Raw genomic sequence first — 16,703 nt, 5'->3', positions numbered from 1 at the left:
ATGATTTAGTAAATGCAATTTCTTTTTAAAAAACACAAACAAAAATATAAGATTGCACTGTTAGGGGCCCTATAATACATAAAGCTTTAAAAAATGTTATTTACCCTTCTATAGAAAGGAGTTCACAAAATTGTTATTAATGTCTAAAACAAAGGATAGTGATTTAATATATGCCTATTTAATTGAAATGCTGTTTTTGTTAATTTTTCTCAATATCTTAAAGTAAAGTAATCAATGTAATTGATTGTGCTTAATGATTTTTCAACTTATTATGACTCTCTTATATTATCAATTCAATTTAAATATTCATTAAAGCTAATTTGCTTTTCTCAGAAATGTTGATTATTTCTTGTTATCATTTTTCAAAGAAATAAAAGGTGTTTCTTTGAATTAGAATTAGGTTTATATTAGTCAGTAAACAAAAACGATTAATAAGAATTCAAAAATCTCTTATCATTTCTTAGTAGCAAAATTAGTTGCTTTAAGACATACATTTTATTTATTTATAATTTGATTGGGATCCTTGAACTTTGTCGCCGCATCAATCGATCTGCTGATTCGCGAATTTAATTTGGTCATTAGACCCACAGTTCCCACACTAAAGCTTTTGCCTAATTTATTGCATTTAATTGATTCGATTTTATGTGATTTTCGTTTCACATAAATTACTTGTTTCTGGCCACAGAAGTCGCACAAAAGTTCGCCAACAGAAAGCCAAGGAAAGCGAACTGTGAGCCGAAAAAAGGCGACCGCAAATCAATCAAAGTCTCATAAATTTGTCAAAGTGTTGACAGGACACAGACCCCCATATCATAGGGCCCAAGATATCGGGCGGACTTCGAGATTCCCATATGCCCAGATGCCAGAGATGAAATGGCAACCAGATTAAGTGCAACATCATCTTTTTGACCAGCGAAAACAGACACGGGAAATCCTTTTGGCGAGCGTCGGAAAACAAACAAGGCTATTTTTCATTTTCCTAAAAACGGCGGCCAAAGCGCTCCGTCTCTTTCCCGCCCCAATATCGCCCTCTCTTTCGTCGTAATGGCAACTGCAGCGCCAAGCCAAAAATACGCTGGTGAAAAATTGCCTGGGAATATGTGTTAACTGCTTTTTAAACTGCCACGAGGACGACGACACGACAGCAACAAAAACAGCAACAACAGCGAGGATTTTGGGACCAAAACGACGATGGGGATACCCTGGCTTCTAGCAATATAGGGTATCAGGAGTGAATTAGTAGACAGATTAAAAAAAAATTTAAGTAAATCAAGCAAAATATAAAAACGATTACTTATATTCGATGGATCTGAACTTACGAAATGCAAACCATTAATTTTGACTTTTGGAATCACAAATATCTTAAAGATTATCGTTAACGCAATACTGAATTACTGTAAAATTAAAAAATTAATGTGGGATAAATAAAAAAACTTTAGATCTACAAAATGACTAAAAATATACAGCTCTTTTGTAAGATTAAAATAGTTTCAAGGACCAGGAAAACTATTTTGGTGCTTTAAAACAACGTTGAAGAAATGTTGATAAATTGGATTTCAATTCATTTTGCTAACATCTAGAATGTAAAAACATTTTGTTTTTATTAAGGCTGTATTGGTTAATAAAACTTAAATGAACTTTTTTATGAACTTGCCATTTTACATTTTCCTAAAAGTTGTTATACCATCTTAAAGGGTATAAATACCAAAAAAAAAAAAACATTGCCGCCAGACAGGAGCGCAGAATGTTCTACAGGATATGCAATTTTCAGTGAATATTTTTTGGCAATTTATCGCCGCGCTATTTGTTGTTGCCTGTGAAGAATGCGAGAAAGAGAGGGGGAGAGCGAAACAGCTGTTTGTTGTTTTTGTCGGGATCATATCCTTTCAAAGTGGCCAGATCGCCGTCACAAAAAAGGAAATTGCAGCGAAAACTTTGCTTTGTCGTCGCCGTCTCTTCTTCTTTGTTTTCTTCAAGCTTCTTCTTTTTTTTTGCCGCTTTTCTTCGAAGGCGTTGCCAATTCGCGTATGTGTCATGCCAAAAGAGAGCGAAAAGTGAGCGAAAGCTGATGGACAACTGAAAAGCGCCCCCTTTCTCGCTCTCTCTCTCTTTCAACCTGTAAAGGTGCGGCGAAAGAGAGCCAAGCTGCCAACTGCCACTCACTCAAGCGAAAATAACAAATGGGATTGGTTTTTGCTGATTTTCAACGCCACGCATCGCGGTGCCGGCAGCGACGTCGACGTCGGCAGAGGCGAAAAACCCATAAGCCGTCTCCTTTTGGCCAAAGCCAAATAAATTTCAAACGCGGCGAACATTGCGCAAAAAGAGGCGAATAGAGAGAGGGAGACAGAAGTGACAAGTGTGTGGGCCTGTGTGCGGATGACAGAAGAGGCGTACCAACAAATCAGTCATCGTCGCAGGACGTGAGAGCGCCTGCGCTCTCTTTCGCCGCCCGCAATTCGCCGGAGCGTGCGCATAATCAATGTCCACATATACTCCTCTCACTCACTCTGCCTGAGTTATGGCCCTCAACGTTTTAATGGCACAATTGTTGCATGTGTGCCCGAGACAACCAGTCGGCACTGCTCACTCGCACGCTGCTTTGTTGCTGCACTGTTGCTCTCCGCTCTCCAAATGTTAACTAACAGCCAATGTTAAGGCCGTCGTAGAACGAAATTCAAACGTATCTGGCGGGTTGGTTTTTCGATGAAATATCTTTCATCCGCACAGTGTATTTTTGACTGCGAAGCGCGTACGACGTGTGTCTGTGTTGCGTTGCGTTTCTGTCGTTAACGGAAAAAGAAGCGAAAAGCGTTGCCGTCGGTGAAGTTTATTATTATTATTATTATTATTATTATTGCCGTTATACGCGCGTTTTCGAGGGAAAAGCCATCATCGATCACAACAGCAAACAACAACCACAACAATAAACACTTGGAAATCGCGCGCGTTATTCCATCGCGTCTCGTGTTGCATTACGTTTTTTAGTGTGTTTTTTGTATTGAACAAAACAAACCAAAATCCCCATTTGCAAAATATTGGAAAAGCCCAAAATACTATTATTCGAGGGCCGCTGAGGGAATTTCTTTAAACGAGGGGATCCAACCGATCCCCCCGCACAAAAACGCAAATTGCCGTCGCAAAAACACAACATAATATATCACCATTATATTAACAATATAATTTGTTCATCTCTAGTAACGTAGTATGTAGAAGCAGCTGTGATAAATAGTGCGCATATTATACGAAAAAAGCAAAAAGAGTATACGACAAAATACAAGCAACCACAACAACTACTACTAAATAACCAAGGAAAAAGGCAAAGGAAACTCAGAGAGAAGAAAACGGAAAAAGCCATGGATTTATGACAACAACAAATGCTAAACAACACAACAAATGATGTTGCAGCAACTACAACAATACATGAGTATACCAAGAACAACAACAAAAACTGCAACGGCAACTAACCACAAATTGTATACGATTTTTATAAACCAAACAAATTCTATGTAAATAATTATTATAACAAAAAAAAAGAAAAACAAAACAAAACAAAACAAAATAACAGCAAAAAACATTCAAAAACAAAAACAGATCTCCCGCTTAAAAAAACAACAACAAACGCGCGCGTAACAATAATAATACAACAAGTATACAAACGTAATAATAATACATAAAATCTAAACAAATGTGCCTGTGTTAAAAAAAGAAAGCAAATAAAGAAGCAAAGCATTCAAAAAGCAGAAGCTTCCGAATAAATGTAAAAGTGCAAAACATATAAAAACCCCAGAAATAACTACCCAAAACTCAAACCAAGAACTGGAAAGTAAAAGAGGGACTCCACACCGGCAGCTACAGTAGAGCTCCCCTAAAGAAGAAGCAGGTGAAGCGGCGGAGAGGGACGTCGGTTTGAGTGTTGCGCCCCCATTTGTTGTTTCTACTCCAAAAGTGGCACAAATCGGGTTAGACGTCGCTCCCAGAGCATTAATGGCTCAGCCCAGGGTAAGTAGAGCCCCAGAAATCCAGAATCTATATAGAAAACCTAAGGGCAGGTCTTCACAGAGTGTTGTTATCCTAAGAAAAGTAGCGACGGTAAAAAACTAGGGTATTTTAATCATGATAATACCAAGTCAGGAAGTCAAAAGGCCGTCGGCCCAAATAGTTTTTAGGTGACTGTGCTTTATTATTAAGATTCTTTATCAGTTTCTGAGTCATTACTATAACTAGCAGTGCAAATTCAGAATAATATATACAGATTCAAATAAAGGATAGTAAAAACCTCGAGTTTCTTTTTTATATAGGGCCTCCAAAATTTCTTAATTTACCCCAGTTTAATCAATTCAATAGGGAATTCAGCTCTTATTTATTAATAGAGCCCTATCAAGCTGAAACTTAGCCAAGCATTTGTGAGTTGTGTGTGATGGAGTAGGAAAGAAATCATATTTGATTTATGCGGGTTATTTTCTCGTACAAGCTTATGTAATTAACAAAGTCTATAGCCATCCAATCTATTTGTGGTATATTTAAGTATTATATTTTATAAAATGTCTGTGAAAAGTGGTTGATATTGTTGATACATAATAATTTTAAATGTTAAGTCAAATATAAAAAAAAATCCGCATTCTTTTAGTTTAGCTAACGTGAAAAAAGTAGCAAGATATTTCATTTAAAATAACTGGCGATGGTTGTTTTATCTGCAAAAATATTATTTCACAGTCAAATAAAAATATAAATATAATTGATATAGCTCTTGGTATTAAACAAGTTTCAGTTGCTCTAACTCACAAGTAGACTACTCGTTTTCGCACCATAAATAATTATTATATTTTCGTATAAACATCGCTGGGACCTTCACCTCCAAAGAGCCCCCTGCTGGAGGTCTCCCGATGTTTCCACCATTTTCCATCACGTTTATAAGGCATAAATTCTCGCCTCGGTTTAAGCAAAGTAATAATTTTTTACAATCCATCTGGATCATAAATTATATGCTAATCAGGTGACCGGCAGTCTCCGCCCTCTGCCTCTTCAATATTATTACCAAATCGCAGTTAGACTTTATCAATTGATTATCATGGACATGCGAAGTGAACTTGATTTTTATTTAACGGAGCAAAAAGACTTTAAACATGGCTGTGTGTGTTACCAATTAGCGAGTGTGTGAGGTTGTGAGCTCGTGTGTGTGTGTGTGTGTGTTACCAAAGGTGGGACGAGCTCTTTGGGAAATCAAAAATCAAAATGAAAAACATAAAAATACAGAAAGGAAAAAAAGAAACAAGAAAACGAAATGCCCGCGGGATTTTTGTGTAGTGTGTGTGTGTGCCTGTGTTACTGGCGAATAAATTTACGCTTGTGGTTTAATACCCGATTCTGTCCCGAATCCACCTCTCTGAACCCCCTTTCGTAATTCTCCTGCGGCTCTTTTCCCGAATCGCGCCATTTCAATTCCATCAAATGAATTTTTCGACTCGGGGCAAAAGATATATACGGGCATTCTGTCTGTCTGTCTGTCTGTCGGTTGGTCTGTTGGTCTGTGTGCATTTGATGCATATAATTTTATTGCACATTGCCAGCGGGCCGAGAGCGATCCATTCAGTTTCTGCCGCTTCGCGGTTTTATTATTTACAATTTTATTTTTACCATTTTCCATGACTACTCTGCAATAATTTTCGAAAAATGGCGGGAAGCAATTTTCGCGGGTTCTCTCGTACTTTTCTCACCCCATGTACATACATTTTTATATATATTTAATTTGATTATTTTATGCCACCAAGAGAAAGAGAGGCCGAACAACAAAAACCAAAAAACGAAAAACGAAAAATGTGCAATTGCAATTTGTATAAAAATGTGCATTGCAGCTGCTGCAGTTGCCCCCTCGCCCACCTTGCCGCCATCAGTTCGTGTGCCATTTCAAACGCCTGCGAAATGCAGCACAAAAATTGTTTTGGTGTTATTTTAATTTAAAGGTTAACCGCAGCGTAATTTGTGGCATAAAATATAATTCGTCTATCGTGTGCCCGTTCTCGCGCCTCTCCCACTGTTTGTTCGAATACTTTTTGTTCGCTGTAGAAATAAAATCAAAATAGAAAAGATCAAGGAGAGCGGAGCAGCGGAAAATGCCACAGTCGATGTTGAGGTTTACTTTAGTGGCCGACAACACTTACAAAAGTTGATGGAAACATTGGGAATTCGTTTTAGTTGTTAGCCCACATTTATTTGTTGAGGGAAAGCTATTAAGAAATAGATTACAAAAACATGTTGTATGTGTATTATTATATATACGGGATTTTAATACAGTTTAGATTGAGATGGTTTCCCATAAAAAACAATTCCAAATGTTGAGAAACTTTGCTTCTAAAGTCCATAATGTTTTCTGAATTATATATAAATTTTAATGTTATAAACAATAATATATTATATTGGAAATATTCCAATCCTTATCAGACTGCCTTGGTAGCGGCTAACCTTCGCTGCGAATTCTTTTCTAATTAAGTGGGCGATTCCCCGCATGAGTCATGGCTCCCATCTATAATCTGGAGATTTCAGATATATCTCGGGTTTGGTTGAGAATTCGCTCTGCAGACGCTTCACATGCCAGCGAAAATTGAGCGAGTAGGACGCATCAGGCTGAGAGGAATATTTATAAACAAATTACATATGCATATTTCTGCAAGGGGCACCGGGGGGCCCAAGTCTCTATATGGGGCCCCTCGTCCCCATCTCCATCTCCAGCTCCATCTCACCCGATGTTGTTTTCCGTGTGCTAAAGAGCTTCATGTTTAATGATCAAATTGCGTGCCTGATTCTTGGGTCGGTGCCTGCTGGTGCTATAGTTGTTGCTTTTGCTGTTATAGCCATAGTAGTATTATTATTTTTATTTTCCTCCATACTACACATAGTTGCCAAGTTTGACGAGGTCGCTAGCTGCCGTTGGAAGTGTTTTCATTAGTTTCATTTCTTTTTGCATTTACGCTTAAAAGTTTTTTAAATAATCTGCCTCTTTTCGTTGGTGTAATTTCCCCAATATTAAGTCAAAGTGTTTCGCTAATATTCATCGAATAACATGGAATTACTGTTTTTGGTAGAAAACTCTTTCAGGGAGAGATCCATCGATGAAAAAGTGCCTCCGTGCGGGGCAAAACGAAATAAATACAGAGAATTGTGGAGGCAAAAGTGTACACACAAAATGTGAAGAAAAAATGTGTTGTAAAGTAGAGGAAAAATCATTTAGACAAGTTGCACGCCGCTCATTAAATTAAATGAGCCATCAGCACGCAATTTATTTTCGTATTTTTGAGTAACTTTTGGCCCCGGCCAGAAGACGTCGGCAAAAATGGCAACTCCAAAAGACTTTTGTTTCTTTCCGCTAGGAATTTTGTTTGGAAAGTTGGCCAAGTCCTCGGCTCAGAGCAATTTAATTAAATGATTGTAGAAGCGGGATTTGTTAAATAGAGTTAATTTGAAGTGATGCGCCAATAACTTGGAGTGTATTTTCTTTTGTTTGTATAGCATTAAAAAGATAAATAATTTTCAATAAAACCAGAACATTTTTTTAGTTGAGTTCCATTTAAAAGTTTCATACATTTGCTATTTTATATACATATATATTTGATTTGCTTGTTATACTGCATTTTCTACCATTTCCCGTCAATTCAAATTTAAAACATTTGCGTTAAATTTCGGCAATTAAATTGTCTTCGCTTTCTTTGCTCTTTAAATTCCCAGAAAAAAGCTAAAAATATATTTTAAATTCATTTTCTTTCGATTTATTTTTGATACGATATTTTTATTGCTTGTACACACAAAATTTGAATTTACCTTTTTCGACAAATTTTGTTGCTGTTGTCCGGCTCAGTCGGTGTTTTGTTAATCATCTGCCAGTTTTTTGTCCGCGAGTTTGGGGCTCATTTTAATTTAATAAATGCCACGGACTGACGTCATTTGTTGTTGATTTTTGATAAATGTTAAAACGCCAAAGAATTCATTTATATTTTTTTCCCTTTGGTCGCTTTCAATTTGGCTACCGAGCATCTAATTTTTCTGCTTTAAATTTATGCATATATTTCAGTGTTTTATTTTTTCGCTTGTGTTAAGTATTTGTTTTTAGATATAAATTAAATGATAGAAAAGAAACAAAAATTAGCGCACGTTTTCGACTGTTGTCAAACTGCCGTCAACGTTTGATGTTTGCCTGCTCGATAATATTGTTATTATAAGCAATAAAATTTAATAATATCGCCTAGGATGAAGCGTGTTTGGAGTTTTCTTGGCAATGCTGCAACTGTAAATTAAAATAACACCCAGGCACGCAACAAAAATTAATTGTCTAACACCAAATAAAACTTTTGAGGCCGCCAAAAAGCTGGGCGTGACTTTTTTCATCGGGGGAAGGAGGCGTGGCAGAGGGACACACCTACAACAGCGGTTCGTCCGCTAATTAAGCAAAGCCAAAGCCCCAGAAAAAAAGGGGAAAGAATTATAGAGAAATACAGAAGAAATGGAAAGAAATTCAAATAGAACATGATAAACAATTAATTTTGATTAGGCCTTCGACCGCGCCAGCGCAATTAAGAAGTTCTTTGTTTTTGTATTATTCGGGGTATGAAAATACAAAAATACAATAAATAGAAAAGTCGAAAAGCAAAAGTGTTGAGGGGCGAAAGAACGCAAGAAATCGATAAACGAAGTCGGTTGTACAACAAATAAATTGAGGCCTCCACGCGGGGAAAGTGGATGGTGGACTGACTATTCGACTGCGACTATGTGTAATGGCGGCCATTGTCACCATTTTGGCTAAAACACCAGCACACACACGCTCCTCCATCTCTGTCTCGCATTTTAGTCTGGCTGCATTTTTGCACTCATAACTCTTCTGCCGCTGCCACTGCCATAGCCGCTGGCGTCTGGCCTTTGGTCAGTTTTAGGCGTCGCCAGATAAAGCCCACCCACCCATTTACCCCTTTGCTAACGGCCGAACGGGCCACCAACGATAAAATGTCCTTGCTGTGCGGCTATTTCCGGTGTTTCGTTTGGGCAACATTTTCAGTTTCAAGTTCACGCAGGATTTCGGTGCTTCATTTTGGGCATTCAGCTTAAAGCGCAACACATACCTGAATTTCAATTTTAAAACTTTTAATCCATTGGCAATTTGTGTATATATGAATGTAAGTTTTGTTTAATATTTTTGAAATTTATAAATGGCATTTATTAATGGAAAATTGTTTTTATTGTGTGACATGAATTATTTTTTCCATAACATACTTATTCTCATAGATTCATATGGTACGTTTTAGCTTAATTTCTTTGAAAAGAATATTAAATTTCTTTGCAGCCAAATAAGGCTCTACTAAAAGCAAGAATCTACATATTAAAGCGGTGCCTGAAAAGTACAATTGAGTTGTTGCTGCATAGTTGGTTGTAGGCTGGCTTTAGCAATGACTTAATGTGGCCCAAACACGACAAAAACATACCAAAAATCACAAACACACAGACAGACAGACAGACAGCAACTGGGACAAGAGCTGGAAAACGCAACTCCTCCGGAAAAAGGCTGCTCCAAAAATAAAAACAAAATCGTAGCTCCTTCAGCGCCTGTCACTGACAGTTTTGAGCACCACCACCCACATTTTGTTATGTTTGCTGTTGCTGTTGCTGGTGGTGGTGCTGCCATGGGGGCGTCATAAATTTTTGAAGGATTTTCGACGCTGAACTTGTCAAAATCAGACCATGGGCCTCGACTGTTTGGTGGTTGGTTGGCTTATATTGATCCGCTTGGCCGAGAGCTTTTCCATTCAACAAGGTCAATGGCTTGGTCACTAAACAATAATCAAAAGAGAAAAAATGGGGAAAAATACGGGGGACAGGGGACAGGGACAGGGACAAAGAGCGAGGGAGATAGGGAGAGCCGACCCGAGATCATCAATCAAAGTTGGCCCAAATGGTTCGGGGAGTTGTACCAAACGCAAAACCGAAACCTAAGTGTATTTGCCTGTTCGATTTATACCCCTCATTGTGTTTTCTTTTAGATTTTTTTTGTTTTGTTTCTGAGCTCCTCTTCGCGGCGGCGGCTCAAATTCCCACATTACTTATGTACAAGTACAAATTGTGGTAATTTTCAAGATCTCTTTGTTGGCGAGGCTTTTGCTCCACAATTTCCTCATTTCTAAACGAACGAACCAAACCAAAATCATACCAAACCGAACCGAACGCCAAGAAATCGAAACAAAAAAGCAGCGTTCGACTGCCGCTGCCACCAACACTAAAATTAGCATAACAACTTTATAGTTTAACAGCCATGAACTGAACCCCAGCGAACCGAAAACCAAGCCAAAACGAACTGACTAACCCGGACAAGTCGGTAGGTAGTATCTATGAGTTTGTATCTCGTGCATGTGCACACAGCCAACAACACCAAAACGGAGGCAGCACGACCGCCTCACTAAACTAATCTCTGGTGTGTATCTCAAGGATTGCCAACCTCAAAGGTTGACAATCGTCGCAGAAGCTCTTTCCCTGCCACTCTGCCTTCGCTTATTTTTTTTTTGTTTTCGAGCCACCTGCGATTTGAAAAGCAGCTGCCATATGAGTCGCGCTGCACTATTTCAAAGTATAGATACAGATACAGATACTCTTTCTCTGTCTCTGTCTCTTCCTTCCCAGCTGCAAATCCTTGACATTTTCGCCAAAACACAAACGAACTGCAGCCCCCTTTTCGCACTTCAACTCTCTTACGGCAAGTCAATTGCTCATTTAGTGTCAAAGATTTTTCCAGGCTGATAAAAAATCAACCTCAACTTGAGCGGTGGGGAAAAGTGGGAAAAAGGGGGGACCCAACCATCATCTCTTGTCGCTGCACAAAAATCTTTTTGTCAACTTCTTCGTGTTCCCTCAAATTATGCAGTGTGAAACGGAGAGGAGAAGTGTATCTTCAGCCGACGCCACTTGAGTACAAATGATAAAAATCTCGCACACAGATACTTGCACACACTCGCACACTTGGCCGCCAGTTGAACTTTTGTTGGAAAAGAAAAAAATATATAAGAAAAATCATTTCTCAGTTGGTTTGGTGTTATTATTACTACCATTGTTGTTGGCGTTGCACACAAACCTGTTTGCAATTGCGCGGCTTCACAAAATGTTGTACAACTTTGGCCGGAGATAGAGAACAAACACACACTCGAAATGCTTGGACAGATTAACTGATAATATTCAAAATTGTCTGCTGCTTTTGGCGCTTAATTAATATGCAAAAAACGTTGAAAGAAAAGACGAGCGCCGAGACAAAGTAAGGTAACCGAAATGTATAGGAGCGCAACTGTATGGGTTGGCAAATGAACGAGTATATATCCATATAATGTCGAAGCAGCGGCAAAGTAATCACAAGGTCGTCAGTTTTTGCTGGGGTTTGTATTTTTTTTTTATCGGCATGTTCTTCATTTTTTTTTGCTGGCTGAGAGTCTTTAATGTAGAAAATGTATCTAAATGTGTGTGTTTAAAAAAGATTTCATGTCGCCGCTAATTTGACTGCACTAAGAAAAAAAAACAATAGGTCTGAAATTAGGCAAAATGTTAAAGCTTTGAAATTTTTGGCTTAGAAATGGTATATTTCCTCTAGTAATAAGTAACTTCTACATATTAACTTATTTACTTAAGGAATCAACACTCTTAGGATTCCCTTGAAATATAATAAAATACAACCAACACTGCACTAATTTTTTATATAAAATTTAATAAAAGAATCACTAATATAAAATGATAATATAAACAAGACTAGCGTTAACCCAATATATAGCAGTTTTGGTTGGATATTTTTTCTTATGCATCTTTCAATATCCCACTAATGTACGATTTTGCTCTTCTTGGACCTTCCAGTATGACGATGGCCTACACGGCTACGGCATGGACTCCGGAGCCGCCGCAGCGGCCATGTACGATCCACACGCCGGTCACCGGCCGCCAGGCCTGCAGGGCCTCCCCTCGCACCACTCTCCGCACATGACGCACGCAGCGGCGGCGGCGGCCACAGTGGGCATGCACGGCTACCATTCGGGGGCCGGGGGTCATGGAACACCTAGTCATGTATCGCCGGTCGGTAATCACCTAATGGGCGCTATCCCTGAAGTACACAAACGTGATAAGGATGCGATTTATGAGTAAGTACATGGCAGAACTAATGGAAATCAACAGAGGTGACAGCCCTGTTCGTACATAGTTCGAATGACCCAAGATGATCTTGTTTTGTCAGATTCAGATTAGAAACAAGTAATGAATGAAGAATTTGGAATGTGGAAAACGATTTTAGAAAGCTAGCCTTTTTCGATTGCTGTCAAGTTGTCACTGATTTAATTCTGAAATATATGCTCAATGAACACTTGAAGCTCATTTAATGATCATTGAATATATATTTTGCAGTGAATAATTACTTAAGAAATTTCAAAGCTTAATAGTCATAAAAATATACAAGATGTTAGAAGTTATCAACAGGAACATATTAGGTGATGTTTTTATATACATAATCATTTTTTGTGAGTGACAGTAAATTAAAAAATATATGCAAATTGAAAAAAAAGGAATTGCCTCTATTAATGCATAATCAGTATTAAAACGTCTGCATTTAATCAATATTCGAACTCATTTCAAAGGCTTGTCCCATTATCGATTTATAATTTTTGGCATGTTCTCGATGGTCCAACCCAATTCGCCACCTGTTTTCAACTTATCAAGGGAGTCGACATCGTTTTTACGCACGCGTAACTTATCGAAAGGGAAGAAGTTATCCACAAGAACACGATCCTTTTTTTTTTGTGTAGGGACAAATGGGCGTGATCCTCATGCGTTTTGCGCAAAATACAAAATTATGGGTTTGCCTTTACGGCTAAAACTCACACAAATATGTCCGCTTTTTCAAATTCTATCTTGGGGGTGTGTCAGGTGTTTAGTGACGGACACGGAACATGAACGTGCTTAGGCATTAGGGAGTCCAAAAACCAGCCAACCAACCAAACAACCAACCAGCCAACCAACCAACCATCGAAAATGAGGTGCAGTTTCTCGCTCTGCGGTTCGGGTGATAATTTGCCAAAATTGTGGTTTCTTCTCTGTTTGGTTTTTGTATCTTTCTTATGACTTTTTGCGTTTTTTTCTAACCCGATCGTACCTTTTTATGTCATTGCGTGTCCTGGCAATTTTCATGTGTTGCAACTGTTTTGCCAGCTGTCTGAGTGCCTGAAATGCCTGTTTGCCCACTTTTTTCCGCTGCATATATTGTGCAAATATTTGCTTTAAAAGGGAATTTCATGAATGACTTACGAGGACTTCAATCAGCTGTTTGATGACTGTTTGATGATTGTCCCTGTCTCGAGTGTCTGCTCAAACACGATGATTATGACTTCATTGAGCACCTGCCATTATGATTATTATTATTTTTTTGGCACCTTTTTCCCAAAATTCAAATTGAATTTATGGAAGAGGCAATACAAAGGGAAAGAGCTCTCTGTTTAACACCTTCTTCAGCTGCTCTTTTTGCCTGGTCATCATAAATGAGTATCAGGCGGTTTTATTTTAGCCTTTTTTCTTTATTTGCTGCTCTACTCCTGATCCCAGACCCAGGCCAAAAACGCACTCAACTGTAAAAGGCTGAAACTCCGACTCGGACTCGGACTCGGACTCTTATTAATAGTTTGTTAAGCGCAGGTCGACACCCCCTCTTTCGGTCGGTTTTTGTGCCATCTAATGGGTTCTTTTTCTGGTCAGGGGTCCCGCCTAATTTTGTTCAGGTGCAATTTGTGCGTGAACAGCAAAAAAAAAAAAAAAAAAACTACACCGAAATTGAGAAATTAGGCAGGAAAAAACTACTCCTGGAATGAAGAAAAAAAATGGTCAAATCATGTTGAGTTGTTGAACTAATCCGTCAGCATGAAGAGAGGGATTATTTATATGTGTATAAAGGCTAAGATACAGATACAAATACAGAAACAAATACAGTTGCAGATGGGAAAGGCAGCTGCTCATTTGCATTTTGCTGGTCAGGAAATATCCTGGCTTTGTAGGGGAATCCAGAAAAAAAATTAAGAGGGAAGTGTCTAAAACATTTGGTTAAAAGTGAGCATGTATATAAAGCTAACAAAAATTAAAATAAAAAACTGCCAAAAGAACTAAATTGTTCTTTGTTTGCCTATTTGTTTATTTATTTAACAGTTAATGTATACATTTATTACCACTTTCAAGATTTTCATTTTTGCCAACCAGGGAGCTATAAATATAGAGATCGAAAGGCAGCTGCTAATTTGCATTTTGTAGGGCAGGAAATGTCCTGAAATTTGACCAACAACTGATGTATTATGTATTTATTGTGCCATTCTCGTTGCAGACATCCGCTATTCCCGCTTTTGGCGCTGATCTTTGAGAAGTGCGAATTGGCCACATGTACGCCGAGGGAGCCCGGGGTGCAAGGTGGCGATGTCTGTTCGTCGGAATCGTTCAACGAGGATATTGCAATGTTCAGTAAACAGGTAAGAATAATGGCCCCAGCTTTCGGTGCCATCGATGGTGGTAATTGGAGACGATTCCTGTATGCGGTGTGGGGAAAAGAGCGTATATCTATCCTATATCTTTGGGCATCCCTCGCCTCGATGGGAACACATGGCCCACATGTGGCCACTAAATAAATATAAATAAAAATAAAAACAACAGGGAAATCGCGGCACACGAACTTAACGAAGCAGGCCGCTAAATGATCGGATTACATTGCCCCGAGGATCGTTGAGGATCGATTCTCTTCATCTCAATGAGCGGGGCAGTCTGCACTTAATTACAGTCCCCGCTGACAACAGCATTCCCGCGGCAACAACAACAATGTCTTGCTGCCATATGTCACAAATATGCGATGTGACTCCCAGAATGGCGCTGCCCACACTTGACACTTCCTCCCCGGCCGCGTCCACGCCCCGTTTAGCGCCCCCTTTTTAGAGTTCATAAAACCGATACTGAAGATACTCTGCCACACACTGACATTTGGATAATTTACGATGTTTTAACATACAAATTATAATGTTGCAAGTAGCTGCTGCTGCTGCTGCTGCTTCTCCACATCCTGCTCCCCATTTTCGTCCGGCAGCTATTTTTATGAGTCAGTGAAGATCGCATTTGAAACAGTAGACGCGCAGAATCCAAATAATGATGATGATGCCAAAACAGAACTTATGGCTCCATTCCACGCTCTGCGACATTTTTGGCAAACAACAACTGCAACAACCGACGCCCCCAGTTGAATATTATAAAAATGATGTTCTTATTTATGGTCCATTTGGAATTTTGACAGGCCCCTGCTATGGGCAATAAAACCAGCAACAACAACAGGAACCGCAAGAACAACATTAAACAACAGTCCAACACCATCTCAAAGTCGAGCCACATTTATCAAGATGCTCCATCCGTCGTCCGTCTTTTTGTGTTTTGGGCTGGGTGAGATTTTGATAGACTTTTGTCAGATTGTCAATGAAATGTCACATAAAGTTGAGGCATTCTGGGGATCTGGCAACGCCTTCGAACAAATTAAAACTTAAAGATGAGAGTTTTTATAATGTCAAAAAAAAAAACTATAGGAATACTATGAGAAATCGTAAATTTTAGGAAAATAAGTTCTAAATATGTAAGAGCTTAAAGAAGTTATTGTAATGAGACATTTGACTTCCCCAATAATGGTAATACCAAGCCTTCTTTAACCAATGAAAGATAATGAAAAGAACGTCTCGGGATTCTGCAAGTCGATCTGCAATGATACCATCTCGTAGTTGACATTTGTTGATCATTCACCGAACCGAACGTCAACAACTAAGTTGTCGCTTACATTTCGTTTTTATTTCGGCTCGCCTCGAGTTCAGTATAGTTTGGCTGAGTTCTTTGCCTGTCGTTGTTTTCGTGGTTGTTTTCGTCGTTGTCGGGCTGACAAAAATAACTCAAAAATGTCATTCGCCCATCGAATTTTAACAAACGAGCAGAGGAGCAGAGAGCGTCGTTTTCTTCGCCCCAGAAGAGGGGCTAAAAATAAGGCATTGGCACTTTTTTACTTTGCCTCGTAGTTGCTGTTCCCGCAGTTGTTGTTGCTGCTGCTGCTACTGCCGCTGATGACGCCGATGCATTTTATATAGATAGATTGCATAGATATATCTCTTCGTTGGCACTCTCTCGCTATGCTATATATATTCACTTTAATTTGGACTAAGCAACTGCGTAAAATGCGCCACGCCAACGCCAGCGGCAGGGTGATATTTTCCTTATTTTCCTTACTTTCCGATTCCCGATCTCCGCTCCCGATCTCCTCACGAAAGATGCTCTTCTTGATGGCGAGCATAGTTAGGCGACTTTTGGTGTTGGCGCTGCTAATGATGCAGCTAAGGAAACGCTTTATAATTTCTCTTTAAAACCAGCAACATGTGATGCAAATGACGAACAAAAAAATAAAGACCACAAAAAGTATAAGAGAAGTGCGCGCACATATGTATATATAAAAATAAAATGCCCAGCAAAAGTTCGTTGTCTGATCATTTCTTTGTTGCGGATCCCCAAATGAGACAAAGGCACAGCATCGTCTAAATGTGCAGATAATTTTATAATTTCAATTTAAGTAATGTTAAATGGAAATAAGCTTGTTTCCTGACATTTCGCTAATAGTTTGGACATGCGATGAGTTGATTTGTTGCACGTTG

The 16,703-nt window shown here is 38.9% G+C and overlaps 1 protein-coding gene across 8 annotated transcripts in view; it reads left to right on the top strand.

The window, feature by feature from the left end:
* Positions 1-3,648: 3,648 nt before the first annotated feature.
* Positions 3,649-16,703, top strand: part of LOC108135856 (homeobox protein homothorax) — a 103,626-nt gene continuing 90,571 nt past the window's right edge. For 4 of the 8 annotated variants that reach the window (XM_041709745.1, XM_017256753.2, XM_017256751.2 and 1 more), the window contains exons 1-3: positions 3,650-4,002; positions 11,869-12,149; positions 14,366-14,507. In XM_041709745.1, coding sequence (XP_041565679.1) covers positions 3,988-4,002; positions 11,869-12,149; positions 14,366-14,507 — 438 coding nt within the window. In that variant the 5' untranslated portion in view covers positions 3,650-3,987. Of the gene's footprint in view, positions 4,003-11,868; positions 12,150-14,365; positions 14,508-16,703 lie in introns of all 8 variants that reach the window. The other 4 variants (XM_017256750.2, XM_017256752.2, XM_017256756.2 and 1 more) reach the window with 4 other exon arrangements.

Source organism: Drosophila elegans, unplaced genomic scaffold (assembly GCF_018152505.1).
Source record: "Drosophila elegans isolate 14027-0461.03 unplaced genomic scaffold, ASM1815250v1 contig_476, whole genome shotgun sequence".
In the NCBI taxonomy this organism is placed as follows: domain Eukaryota; kingdom Metazoa; phylum Arthropoda; class Insecta; order Diptera; family Drosophilidae; genus Drosophila; species Drosophila elegans.
This window is presented reverse-complemented; position numbering and strand designations above follow the sequence as displayed.